At 41.7% G+C, this 12,843-nt stretch overlaps 2 protein-coding genes across 13 annotated transcripts in view; one reads left to right on the top strand and one right to left on the bottom strand.

Moving 5' to 3' along the window:
- LOC310792050 (cAMP-responsive element modulator-like) overlaps positions 1-12,843 on the top strand; it is a 208,574-nt gene that overhangs the window by 90,154 nt on the left and 105,577 nt on the right. The gene's annotated exons all lie outside the window — the stretch shown is intronic.
- Positions 1-12,843, bottom strand: part of LOC310792041 (uncharacterized protein) — a 152,867-nt gene that overhangs the window by 57,490 nt on the left and 82,534 nt on the right. For all 12 annotated transcript variants that reach the window (XM_083653726.1, XM_083653722.1, XM_083653729.1 and 9 more), the window contains 3 exons: positions 8,188-8,361; positions 6,957-7,130; positions 2,281-2,451 (listed from right to left, as the gene is read on the bottom strand). In XM_083653726.1, coding sequence (XP_083509852.1) covers positions 2,281-2,451; positions 6,957-7,130; positions 8,188-8,361 — 519 coding nt within the window. The remainder of the gene's footprint in view (positions 1-2,280; positions 2,452-6,956; positions 7,131-8,187; positions 8,362-12,843) is intronic.

Here is a 12,843-nt window from a genome sequence, read left to right as displayed (position 1 = left end):
TGGCCCACAATTTCTGATGCTGCCAGAGGAGCAATGGCCTACAAATCCAGACGGTTTGAAAGAACTTCCAGAACAAGATGATCCTGAGGTCAAAACAAGTATATTGGCAAATGCAATCTGTGCCAAAGAAGAGATTGATTCAGTCTCTCAGTTGATCAATCGTACCTCATCCTGTAACCATCTGAAAAGAGTCATGGACTGGGTCTTACGATTCAAGAACCTACTCCTAAGTCTCTTGAAGAAAAGGGAAAGAGGTGAATGCAGCACTGGAACACACAAGGCCAGACGAGAGAAAAGGGAAAGATATTCTGAGGAAAAAGCTGCAGAGCGTCAAGGATTTATTCCACGTTTCTCTCACTGTGGAAGAACTAAGGGAGGCTGAGCTGGAAATAATTGGATCCTGTCAGAAGAAAAGATTCCCAGAGGAATTTTCCAGCCTCCAAAAGGGACAGAATGTGAAACAAACAAGCCACATATACAAACTGAATCCAGTGCTTGATAATGGTGTCTTGAGAGTCGGTGGATGGCTCAGCAGGGCATCCATGCCTGAAGAGGCAAAGCATCCGGTCATACTGGCCAAAGATCTGCATATCTCTGATGTCATTCTAAGACATGTTCATCAGGAAGTCGGCCACAGTGGTAGAACTCACATGTTGGCAAGGCTACGCCAGAAGTATTGGATTACTGGGGCCGGTGTGGCTATAAGAAAGATCTTGGCAAAATGTGTTATGTGCCTGGGGAAAATGCTATGATACTGTATGTATCATAATCTACCTACCGATGTCATCTGGATTTTCTAGGGCCAGAGGAAGCTGAAGAGGACTGCTGTGCCTACCATTTTCAACTTTCCAGACCATTTGAAGAAAAAGCCAGCACCTACCAGGGGCCCACGGAAGCAGGTAAGTATGGAGGACAGTTTGGTTCCTACTTCTTTGTCTTTGCTTCCCTTTGTGTTATTTACATACTAGGGAGTTTTGTGCTCCTTTTTGCTCCCATTTTATGACATTTAAATTTTAAAACTTTTCCAATTTATTAAATAATCTTTTTATATGTGTGGACTCATTTTTACTACGGTCTGTATATAACAATGTATTGTATACAACCCCTAATTTTACATTATCTTGGCATCTTGTGTTAGGTTGTTTTTTCCAGCACTTGTTTTTTTCAGCACTTGCTATTTGTTGCAAGTTCCTATTGCTTTTTCTCTGTTCCCTATGCACTTGTATACGACCCCTGGGTTGAGTAATCTGTATTAATTATGTTTTGTATATGCTTCACCCTGAGAGGTGCTGATTGCACCACCCACACCAGCCACCCATAGAGCCTATTAGCCTATGATTGGCAGTTTATATATATGGGTAGGTGTTAGTCACCAAACATTTCTGACCTGAAGAGGATGGAGTAAGTGTGCAGGCTCTACCTTTTTTCATTTATCTGAGCTCTTTTGCTATAGCCTTGCACCTGTATATGTGATGTGCGTATAATTTTTCCCTTTCAACAGATGGTTTATAAACACTTATTGATATTCAAACTCATGATTGATTAGGTAGTTGCTAAACATTAGTTTAAGTATGTTGTGTGAGCTCATCTAAACTCAAGATTATGCCTTATAAAGCGTTAAAGAAATTAGATGGAAGGTCTCAGCTGACCTTGACAAATGGAGGCAGATGTCTCCATGCGTAATAGAGTGGACTCACTTGTGCCGAGGAGACAGATGGAGACAGCTTGTTGACAGATCGTCTGTGGTGCCAACGAACCTCCGGGTTATGGGATAGGTGAAGGTGAATAGCCTATGTCCATTGTCCAACAAGTTTTCTCAATTAATTTCCCTCTTTGCAATGTGATAAAACATTTCTCAGTGAGTTATAGTTGATGCCTCACTGAATTATCTGCTAATACCCAATTTTAGCAGCAGAATTTGATGTCCTGGGGTGGCAAGGCTGTGCGTAATGACATATCCAAAATAATTTTACTCTGCACTGCGCTGCGCAGCACGGAGATTATGGTGCGCTCCAGTGCAGCGGGGTATTTAGCGCGTAGGTAAGAGGTACTTTTAAAAGCTTTTAGCGCAAAGTAATTGTGCATTGTTGACGATAGGATAATGCCATCTATCTCCACATTTTTGCTCTGAAACGCCTGGTTTGGCATGTGGCACGCCTATGTCCAGTACAATTATAACAGGCATGCGCTTGTGCACGCCCCCAATTTGCATTGTGCACGGCATTGAACCAGCACATTAAACCAACTTTTGCGAAGATATGTCCCGTTGCCTCTTCATACCTGAGAGAGTCCAGTCTCCAGTGTGGATCCTTCAGTCCAGCAGAGAGCAGCTCTCCTGAGGCTCCTGGATGATTGTAGCTCAAGTCCAGCTCTCTCATATGGGAGGGATTGGAACTCAGAGCTGAGGCCACAGAAGCACAACCTTCCTCTGTGAGCAGACAGCCTGACAGCCTGCACACACACACACATGCACGCACACATACACACACACACACACACACACACACACACACAGTTGTAATAGTCCATCTGATGCTTTTCAGCTTTTCAGCATTGCTCACACACTTCCTCATGGCTGCTGTTTCCGCTGTGTTCAGGTCATATTGGAAGAAGTAGGAGATCAGGCTTTTGTGTCATTATTCTTATTTAAATATTATTATATAAGGTTATAGTGCTGAAAATTAAGACTGAAAAGCAGTCTCTCTCCTCCTCCTTTTATTCTGCTAATAAAATAAAGTTAAATGAAAGTTGACTGTTATCAGTTCAACCTTTATTCAGGGACAAAACTAACCCTTTAAACTAGACAGAAATAGTGATTTTGCATAATGGTGATAAAACACAATGTCAATATGAATATTTTAATCATTTTCAGCCATATTGTTATTGTTTATTCTTGAGGATTCCTGTTGTAAACTTTAGAAATAGATCCTATCTCTGAGTGTAAACTCCTTGTTATGTACTTATAAGTGTTATGTGCTGGATTTCCTCATTAGTAGGCTACACTGCTCTGAAATTAGTTATGATAATGCAAAAACTGTAACAGTTAACACTTTGAGTGCCACGGCCCTTGGGCAAAAGGTTGCTTGCTGTGCCACATAGGCCGCAATGCATTTTAAAACAGTCATATAATTTCTTTAATAATTACTATGTAAACACTGAACACGCACAAACAACGATGAGACTCTCTTCTATCACCTGCAAAAAAAAGTTTATTGATCCCATTTTCCGTTCTTTAGTTATGAGCCGGAGAAGATAGCTTGATTGAACGAAAAACAGACCTTTTTTTCTACGAGCTGAGATAATGAGCCTTTTGTGAAATTAAACATTTCAAGCACATCACTGACTCTGAAGCTAATTTTCTGATGTAGTCACACCTCAAAAATAATTTCCTTCAATAAAACAGTGAAGGCCAGGGAATTTTGTTTGGCAGAATAATATTTTTTAGCTGTAACCAGCAGCACTGGCCCCTGCGTGCGCTGCTGGTTACAGCTTCCTCCTGTGTCAAATGCCATGTAACCGACCCTTCCTCCTGTAATCCTGTCCTGCTGTCTGGGTCTGTCTGGGTGAAGTGTTGTATGGTGCTCTGCTCTGCGTGCCCCCCCCCCCCCCCCAACTGCACACGCCTCCTCCTGGGTGTGTCTTATGTGTCTGGTGGCTCTCTACTGAGTTTGCTCTGCACAGTGAAGGGTCCGCGACATCCAGCATTTTTACAGCGTTCCGCGTGTTTGTCACGGGCTCCTATGCTTCCAGTTGAGAATAATAAGGCAGTTTATGCGATTGTGCTGTCGCAGCGTACACGGAGGTGCTCAGTTGTGACAGCGGATGCTGCTGCTGCGGGCACAGCTGGCGTTGTGCTCGTTCCTCGTTGTGCTTCATGCACGTCGATGCATACGGACGGATGCGATGCGATTTCCTCCTTTTCCCCAGCGACTTCTTCTGTGTGTTTGGCTCCTTTTTCTCTGATCAGGAGAGTGTTGTCGCCACCTAATGGGTTTGTAAAATAGGTTATCGACCTTCAATAGCTACAATATCGTTAGAGGCGACGTAAGAAGCTTAGATCGACACCCCCCCCCGTCAAAAAAACAATTTGGAGTTACTGACGCCATTTGGCGTCGCTGGCAGCCTACGGTAAATTTCTAATGACGCCATATGGCGTCGCTGGCACTCAATGTGTTAAGATCTGGTTTGTATTTTCATTTCAGCTTTTGACTCAATGTGTGACAGAATGTGACTAGTCCTTTACTTAACTCATTCTCCACCACAGTTTTTCAGAAAAAGTCACTAGCCACCGCCAGGTTCTTTTTTTAAATAATTTTCATAAATCTTCCAAGACCCACAGAATATTTTCTTCTATGACTACGTAAAGACTGAATATCGCAAAAGAAAGAAGAGAGCCTCGACTTTCATATGAAAAATAAAAAGTTTGATTCTACCTTCATCCGTTCTTAAGTTATCGACACCTGAATGTAGGTCGTTTTCACCAAAAACACCAGTCTCTGACGAGAAAGTGGAGGAAATGGCATTTTTGTAAATGAAGTCATCTTCACGGCTCCTGACCCGAATAAATGCCTTTAATGGCGGATACTGGATACTGCGGTGTTACACTCAACTATGAACCCCATAATAATTTTGTTTCCCCTTCCGGTCAAACTTGCCCGTGGGCACAGCTTTTACCGTAACACCGGTGCGAGAAAGAGATTCACCCCGCTATGAGAGATGGAAACCCGGGTCGCGCGTTCGTCTTGTGCGGGGGGATGACTGGTTGTCTATATCAGTGTTTCCCAACCGGGGGTACGGGGACCCCTAGGGGTACGCGAGCACATTGCAGGGGGTACGCGGAAAGATTGAGGATTAATACAATTTATTTTCAGATGAGAGGAGAGAGAGAAACTCCGCGCCGCAACTATTGTTCCGGGGAGCCCCGGCGGCTTCCTGGAAGGTGTTAACTGTGACACCTCTACTCTGTGAAAAACAAAAGAAGTCGTTCACGCTGGCTGCAGGTCAAACAATAGCTCCCACTATGCCTGGCTCAAACGCCCGGCTGATCCGGATTTCGGTTCAGGCGAGCCAAGTGAAAAAAGGAAAAGGGAGGCCAGGTCTAAACCGCGGCTGTTCAATGCAAAATACATTTTGTATGGATTTACCTGTACCTCAGCGGATCCACCGCAGCCACAGTGTTTTTTCTGTGGCGAAGTCCTGGCAAATAATTAAATGAAGCCAGCTCATCTGCAATGCCACAAGAGCACCAAACACGCAGCATGTCTTGGTAAGACGAATTACTTTTTCACTCGAAAACTCTCAGAGTTCAAGTCGAGTCGGGCTACAATGAAGAAAGCTACAAGTGTTTCAAGCAAAGCACTGGAGGTGTCGTACTCTGTGTCACTGCTTGTGGCTAAATCAAAAAAGCCTCATTCAATCGTTGAGGATCTGATGCTTCCTGCAGCCCTGATGTTAGCTGAAACTATGATCGGCAGCAGACACTCTCAAAACAGTTCCATTGTCAAACAACACAGTCTCTCGTCGGATCGATGATATGTCTAATCAATATTGTTGGACAAGTTGTGAATAAAATAAAGCAAACAGGTCAATTCGCTTTGCAGTTAGATGAAATGACCGATGTCAGTGGGGAAGCCCAGCTGCTGGCATTTGCTCGTTATAAAGACATGTCGGACATAAATGAACATATTTTGTTTTGCAAGAAGCTTGTAGGAAAGACAACTGGCGAGGAAATATTTCAGATTATAGACAGCTTTTTTAAAGACAACAATCTGGAGTGGAAATCTTGTAGTCATATCTGTACCGATGGCGCAGCTGCAATGACGGGGAAAATCAAAGGACTGTGATGTGCACTGATTTGAACTTTAGCTTTTTGGATCTACTTATCTTGTGTGATATTTTGCCTGGTAACAGCTGCCCCCAGAACTGTCAAAGCTTATGAAAGACAAACTAGCTCAGGTGTCTTTTTAAAGGTGCCAAGTGACTGAATAAAAATAGTTGAAACTGTTACTGTGTGAGTCTGAATATATCTATCTCTATATAGGCTATATATAATATTTTAATAATTCTCAATAAGTGTATAGCTATTTGTATTAAAGGGGAGTCATTCAAAATGATTTTAATTTAATATTGTTTTAATTTAATAGTCAGTTGTGTTGGATAGTAAAAGTTGAATGAGATTAATAGAACAAATTTGGGAGAATCATCAACACGCTGTCAGGGGGTACACTTGGCAGGGCAAAACAGCTCAAGGGGTACACGGCACAAAAAAGGTTGGGAACCACTGGTCTATGTAGCCTATGTCCGGATCAATTTACTGGCTGAAATGTACACGGCGTCAAGAGTTTAGGAACTGGATTACTATTTCCTGTGGACAAGTGACTTGTTGTGTGCAGGTTGCGTGGTGAAAACAAAATCCTTCACGTTTGAGTGACAGGCTGCCCCCCCCCCCCGCTGTAATGGAGTCCAATCACGTATCAATAGAAGCTGCTGGACCAGCATTTGAGCCATGCCATGGAGCTGTGCTATGGACCGTTTCTGATGGGAGATTGTTGCTTTTTTCTGCTTCCTGGTTTTGTTAGACAATTGTGGTCGATCCTGTACACCTTTAGACCTGCTGTACTATTTCACAAGGTGAGTAAGAGAGACATCTATCGCATGACGCTGAAAACACTTATTGCCGTCCGACGACGTCAATGGCGGGGAAGCGTTGTCTCTCAAATGACGTTCCATGACACCAATGATGGAGAATGAGTTAATAGAGGAAGTAAGGAAAGAAGGTCATGAAATATTCTTTCAGAGGATAGAAACCGATAAATGTTGGTATCTGGTATCTGTTGGTAGCTTCCAAAAATCACATGAGCAGGAAAATCCTACAGAGGTCAGCTATTGTCACTGGCAATAATCTGCATGTAAAGCAGAATGTAAATGGTCTGTTGAACAGTAACAGTGATCCTGACCTGAGAGTCTCCAGTCTACAGAGTGGACTCCTCAGTCCAGCAGAGATCAGCTCCACTCCGGAATCCTGCACATCATTGTCACTCAGGTCCAGCTCTCTCAGACTAGAGGGCTGGGAGCTGAAAACTGAGGCCAGATCTTCACAGCTTCTCTCTGACAGCTGACAGCCATTCAGCCTCAATAGACATGAACATATAAGGGAATGTTTTTTTTTATATATATACATACTATAATCACAGTCAACCAATTCATGTAAACAGATTATTGAGAATGAATACAAATAGATACAGAGTTCAATATGGCAGCTAGGCTCTGATAGTGTAACTCCCTGCAGCATACACCTAGCTAGCCAAAGAGAGCAGGAAGTGAGATGGTGGGGGGAAGCGGGGGGGGGGGGGGGGGGGGGGGCGCGTTTGTCAGAATGGCAACCTTGCCTGCTCATTTTCAAAGTTCCTGAGTGATAAAAACTAAGCACTCAGGATGGGGTCTGGCAATATCATATTTAGTCTCGAGTCCAGACTGAGGGAACATCAGACAGACTCAAACATCTCAACCCATCCGGAACTAACAGTATGTGATTCAGCACCAAAAAACTTTAAATGTGCCAAGTGAAATTTCAATATGAATTCTAATATATCTAAATGGTGACTAGTGGAGAGATGATAAATTGTGGATATGTTATCTCACCAATGGTTAAAATCCTAGTTGCTATTCTGAACCAGCTCGAGATGTGGCAGTGAATTATGGCTGCGACAGGACTAGAGAGAGGGGCATTAATCTAAATAAGATATCAAAGCATGAGGTTTGAGATCAATTGCTGTGTATATGACGTTTGATCAGACTAAAAGCCTGAAATCCCAATGTAAAACTTTCACGGTCAACCTTCACAGAGTCAGCCTGAGAGAGAATATTTTGAGAGCACAGACCTTAAATGGTAAATGGACTGCATTTAGATAGCGCTTTTATCCAAAGCGCTTTACAATGTGCCTAGATTCACCCATTCACACACCGAAGGTGGCAAGCTGCCCCGCAGGGTGCTGGCACAGCCATCGGGAGCAATTTGGGGTTCAGTGTCTTGCCCAAGGACACTTCGACATGTGGACTGGAGGAGCCGGGGATCGCAACCTTCTGGTCAGTGGACGACGCGCTCTACCTCCCGAGCCACAGCCGCCCCACCTTAGTTGGAGAAATCTGTCAAATCAATTGAGAATAAAGTAAACTGCATGGTCTTACCTGAGAGTCTCCAGTTTACAGTGTGGACTCTCCAGTCCAGCAGAGAGCAGCTTCACTGCTGACTCCTGCAGCTTGCTGTTACTCAGGTCCAGCTCTCTCAGATGGGAGGGGTTGGACTTCAGAGTGGAGGCCAGGATTTCAAAGTGAGTCTCTGAGAGTTCACAGCCAGAGAGTCTGTGATCACAGATTTAATGAATTAAATGGTTATTGATATTATTGGGTGGTGGAGGATAATATGATTCATTAAAGAGGCTGAATCTTTCAGGAAGTGTAAAGAGCGAGTGACCTAACAGGGCCAGATTCTCCTAATGATCAGTGTTGGGCAGTAGCTTGCTACAAGTAGTGAAGCTATTTAGCTTAACTACCTTTCTCAGTAGCTTGGTGGTAGTGTCACGCCTTTTGAAACTATACTCTGATTACACATTTTCCAAATGTAATTTGGGCTGATTATAGTTACTTGTTTTTCATAATCTGATTATGTAATCCCATGTAGTCAGTTACTAACTAACCCTGTTCACTAACATGATAGCTATACACAGAAACAACACATTTCTGAACACAGAGAGAATGTCTTCTTCAGAGTCAAACAGGGTGTACAGCAAGTGACTGGTTTAAAGGATGGGTTTACCGATGGGGAATATGAATATATATTAATTCTTAAAAAATCTTAAATTTCGAATCCGTTGAAATTTTTGAAATTGCTTGTTCACAGCCAGAGAAAAAAAAATGAAAAAAAAAAAAAAAAAAAAAATGGGCCAGGTGACGCGTTTCGACGCGAAACGCGTCACCTGGCCCAATATTTTTTTTTTTTTTTTTTTTTTTTTTTTTCATTTATTTTTTTCTCTGGCTGTGAACAAGCAATTTCAAAAATTTCAACGGATTCGAAATTTAAGATTTTTTAAGAATTAATATATATTCATATTTCCCATCGGTAAACCCATCCTTTAAGTAAGTAAGTAGGTAAGGCTTTATTTATATAGTACCTTTTAAAACACAAGGTTACAAAGTGCTTCACATATGAATAGGGGTGTCACGATACACTCAGTTCACGATACGATACGTATCACGATACTGGGTTCACGATAACGATACGATACGATACGATTTTAACAATATTTTTTTAAACTTGAATAATGACAATATATGACTGGAAAAGTAGTATTTTATTTGAAATGCACAAATACAAAACATGCTGTTGTGGGAAATTGTTATTACAATAACAACTAGAAAAAACATGAGATTGGAGATAAGGCTTATCTTGAAATAGAATGAGTTACACCGTCACTTAGATTTACTTTGAACTAAAAGGTTTCTCAGCAGTATAAATTCTCATTATGCATCTTCAGTTTTTCTTCAAACTCAAACAACAAGACTTTTCTTAGTCTATTTTTTATGCATCTTCAGTTTTTCCTGTCAAGTAAACAGTTTTGCCAGAAACTCAATTGAATGGTTTCTCTCCTGTATAACTTCTCGTGTGTCTCTTCAGAGACTTGTTCAACTGAACTACTTTCCACACATTGAACTTCAACAAACAAAGACGTTTCTTAGTCTATTTTTTGATTTTTTTTTTTTTTTTTTGCGATATGAGATTTCATCTCAACGATACATATCGTGACGTTTTACTATCGCGAAATTTCGTGGGACGATATATTGTGACACCCCTACATATGAACCAAGTAACATGATAAAAACAACATAATACAATACAGAGATAAAAGTGACAATGAATAAAGAAACAAGCCAGAAAGAAATGGATAAAACAGGAGATAAAAATCTATAAGAAGGCAAGCCTGTAGAGGTGGGTTTTTAGGGAACATTTAAAACAGCTCAAAGAAACAGCAGACCTAACAGAAAGGGGGAGTTGCTTCCAAAGGGTAGGGGCTAAAATGGTAAAAGCACGGTCAGTACTCCCACCACAGAATAAAGCAAGTCTCTCATTGGTGGGGCATGGTTATTACATCATCAACACACAGCCAATGAAAGGTTACCACATAGCCTACTCCAAGAACTGTGAAGCATTGAGCATTGAGGCTCCTCCCACACAGGATGACAATGGTCTTAACTCACATTGTATCCACATAAAAACATTTAACAAAGTTCAGATTAATGTTTAATGCATCTACATTATGTCAACCTCTAATGAGCCTCATCCACCTCATGAATGTAGAACAAGTTATTGTTTTTCCAGTATCTGCTGTCTGCTACGTGTTCATGTTGTGAAGCAGCATTCATCAGAAAGCTGCTATAGGCTACAAATGAGATTATTGGTCTATTAAAGAAATGTCTGAGCTGATGTGTCTGTGAGTGATTATCCAACTTTCATCCTTTATGGAACTTTGATTAGACAACAGTCACGTGAGCTGTTTGACACCTCAATGGCAAAAAAAATAATTAAAGGGCTTTCTTTATTAAATTTTGATTCGATTTTGATTTGATTTCACTTTATTGTCGGACAAGTCTGAAATTTGTGTTGCGTCCCAAGACACTGTTCCTCATCAATACAAAAAAACACATTTGAACAGACAGTAGAACAAAAAGTGCTTCAACATGTATGACATCAGATGGGAATACATACATTACAAGAAAAATAAAAATAAAAACAAAGTCCCTACCTAGACTGATTTAGCAGCTTGAGAGACTGGCAAACAAAATAGTTTCTTATTCTGTTCAGCCGAGCCTGTGGGACTCTAAATCTAAAGCTGATATTATTCTATTCTTTATAATAACTATACACTATAAGCATTAATACATCATTAGTAAATACTTAATTCATCATGACTTCATCATTTACAAAGCATTATTCATGCATTACTAAGCATGAGTAAGTAACTCATAAACACAGTTATAAATGTTTTATTCCTGATTAATAACCTCATCTGTAATGTGTTTAATGATTGTATTATCATACTTGGTAAATGATAGATTCACCATTTATAAATAAGTATTACCGTATTTCCGCTAATAGTAACCGGGGCCTGTATTTACTGAGCCGCAGAGAGCCCCCGTCCTATATTAGAGCAGAGGCCAGTAATCGAGTGAGGCCTTTATTTCTTAATATTAAACTCTCATGGACATACTCCTTTATTTTCATGACTTTTATTGCAAAATATTGCATAAAACCAAACAACGCAAATAAATATTGGTGGTCACTCACTCACTCAGTATCCTCCTCCTCCTCATCTAGTATGTCGGTATCCTCCGCATCATCATCATCAACATCATCCAGAACAAGTTCATTGTTGACCAGTTCCTCTTCATCTTCCTCATCGGCTGCCTGTCTGTTCTCTTGGTCCCGCTTTAACGCAGCTGGGCGAGAGCCTCCCGTCCTCCTCCTGTGTGTATAGGAGGAGGCAGGCGGGGCACAGACAGGCACACGGAGAGATCAGCAGGCTCTGTGTGTATAGGAGGAGGCGGGGGGCAGCGGGGGGATCAGTGGATGAGATTGTCTTGACTCCCGTCAGTTTTCACAGACTGTCCACAAACTTGGAAGGACTTTGTGATCAGATCCTTGTCCAGCTTGTCCCAGGCGGCGATCACCCAGTCCACAAGCAGGCGTCGAGCAGGCGCTTTTAGGTTTCCACCTCCAGCTGTGTACTGCTAATCTGCGTCGGAGTGCGTCCCCAGCTATCCACTCGTCGTAGGCATCGTGCAGGCTCTGCTTGAAGGGCTGATTCCACATCACACTGTACCAAATGTTCCGCTGTATATTGCACAGCGCTCTCTTTAAACTTAACGTCAAACTTTCGTCTGGTTCGTTTGGTCTCTGCGTTACGTCCGGTTACGTCACACGGTAGATGCGTTGTGTTTTACAGTACCGTATTCACTGTAGTTTTTGCTCCTTCGTTTTTTTTTTTGACCCGGCCTGTATTGAGGGAGGGCCCTGTATTTGTCCGTGCGGGCCGTGCCCCCGTCCTATATTAGAGTAGAGGCCAGTAATTGAGTAGAGGCCACTAATAGAGGAAATACGGTATATCAATTACAAACCCTTTATTTAGGAGTTGTTAATGGTTCATAAGGTCATTTAGAAAGTGTAAGTAAATGATTAAACAAGTATTTATATGTATGTGCATTTATGTGTACAGTTCTACATATGATTTAGTTAGTGAGTGTGTTAATAGATGGTTTATAAACACTTATTGATACTCAAACTCATGATTGCTTAAGGTGGTTGCTAGACAAGTTAAGTATTTTGTGTGAACTCATCTAAACTCAAGACTATGCCTTATAAAGCATTTAAGAAATAAGATGGAAGGTCTCAGCTGACATTGACCAATGGAGGCAGATGTCTCCATGCGTAATAGAGTGGACTCACTTGTGCTGAGGACAGAGAGAGATGGAGACAGCTTGTTGACAGATCGTCTGTGGTGCCAACAAACCTCTGGGTTATGGCATAGGTGAAGGTGAATAGCCTATGTCCATTGTCCAACAAGTTTTCTCAATTAATTTCCCTCTTTGCGGTGTGATAAAAGTTTCTCAGTGAGTTATAGTTGATGCCTCACTGAATTATCTGCTAATGACAAATTTTAGCAGCAGAATTTGATGTCCTTGCGTGGCAAGGCTGTGCGTAGTGACATATCCAAAAGGAATTTTACTCTGTACTGCGCTGGGAATTGTGGTGCGCTCAAGCGCAGCTTGGTATTTAGCGCGTAAGAGGTG

This window comes from Poromitra crassiceps, assembly GCF_964638095.1.
Source record: "Poromitra crassiceps genome assembly, chromosome: 17".
NCBI lineage: Eukaryota > Metazoa > Chordata > Actinopteri > Beryciformes > Melamphaidae > Poromitra > Poromitra crassiceps.
This window is presented reverse-complemented; position numbering and strand designations above follow the sequence as displayed.